This window comes from Salvelinus sp. IW2-2015, unplaced genomic scaffold (assembly GCF_002910315.2).
Source record: "Salvelinus sp. IW2-2015 unplaced genomic scaffold, ASM291031v2 Un_scaffold1127, whole genome shotgun sequence".
Taxonomy (NCBI): domain Eukaryota; kingdom Metazoa; phylum Chordata; class Actinopteri; order Salmoniformes; family Salmonidae; genus Salvelinus; species Salvelinus sp. IW2-2015.
In genome coordinates this window covers 233,713-235,021 of record NW_019942741.1, presented here as the reverse complement: position 1 = coordinate 235,021, position 1,309 = coordinate 233,713, and the positions used below count along the sequence as shown (strand labels likewise).

The 1,309-nt window shown below is 44.8% G+C and overlaps 1 protein-coding gene across 1 annotated transcript in view; it reads left to right on the top strand.

Moving 5' to 3' along the window:
- The window catches only part of LOC112069827 (semaphorin-3D-like), a 151,742-nt gene that overhangs the window by 94,934 nt on the left and 55,499 nt on the right, over positions 1-1,309 (top strand). Inside the window, exon 4 of the mRNA XM_070438709.1 lies at positions 338-400. Within this exon, the coding sequence (XP_070294810.1) occupies positions 338-400 (63 nt within the window). The remainder of the gene's footprint in view (positions 1-337; positions 401-1,309) is intronic.

The window sequence follows — 1,309 nt, the reverse complement described above, 5'->3', positions numbered from 1 at the left end:
CTTAACTACTACCTGGTCAGTCCTTACTGCTACCGGTGGTCAGTACCTTACTCTGCCTACCTGGTCAGTACCTTACTACCTACCTGGTCAGTACCTTACTACCTACCTGGTCAGTACCTTACTACCTACCTGGTCAGTACCTTACTATCTACCTGGTCAGTACCTTACTGTCTACCTGGTTAATACCTTACAATCTCTCTTTCACCCTTTAAAAAAAAATAAGTTCCTCCTTAACCGTGTTTTTTTTTTTTTTTTATCTCCCAACAAAAACAAGAAGGAATTTCCTAAAATGATGAAATCCATCTCTAAGCCAAGTCAACACCCCTCCCTCTTTTAGATCTACTGGCCAGCTGCGACGGAACACGTTGAGCACTGCAGGCTGGCAGGGAAGAACCTGTCGGTAAGCAACAACAGCTTTCAATGCCTGAGCAGCTTTTTTTTAAAGTAGGGCTCCCATGGTCAAAAGTAGTGCACTCTGTAGGAAATAAAAGGGAACAATTTGGGACTCATCCATGGACGAACAACTTGGTGTATTTTCCCACAATGCTGTTCAGGTGATCAGAGGCCTTATTTAGTAATCCTCTAGAATGGAGAACACAGGCACACTCATAGCATGTCGTTTTGGACAAGGCCAAGCACCCATCTTAGTGTGTAACTGAAACAAAGACCTAAAGTTTGAGGTGGTCTACTTTTATTTATGTTCTATTTTTGGATGTGTTTTAGGTTTTATGAGACTCTCGGGAGACGGGTGGGTTCTCAACCCGTCCGTACTCGACCTACACTAGGCGTGTCGTTTGCATTAACGCCATCGAACACAACGACAGCGTCGTTTGCATTGTTTGGGGTACACCAGAAGTACATTCATTTCCAAATGGAACGCTGCGTTTTGCCCTTGCAGCATTGCGTTGCGGAGGCAGTTGCAGTGCTTCCTGTGCGGTGCGTTGGACTGACAGAACGTACGTGTCAATCTGTAGGCCGTAGACGGCTTGACAGAAATGGAAGCAGAAAGTGAATGTTGGAACTGTTGTTACGTACGTTGTCCAGATGATGCTGCGTATTATTTTACGCCACGACGCTGCCGGTTTGTTCAAGGTGTAACACATTCAACCAACAACCAGAGGACGCCAAGTGATTCTACTCTGACTATGTTCGATATATTCTTAGTTGATTTCTTTATAAATAATTAGCCTTTTGGCAAATTCTTTGGAAAGATAGTGTACCGGATGTGAAACGGCTAGCTAGTTAGCGGTGGTGTACCGGATGTGAAACGGCTAGCTAGTTAGCGGTGGTGTACCGGATGTGAAACTGC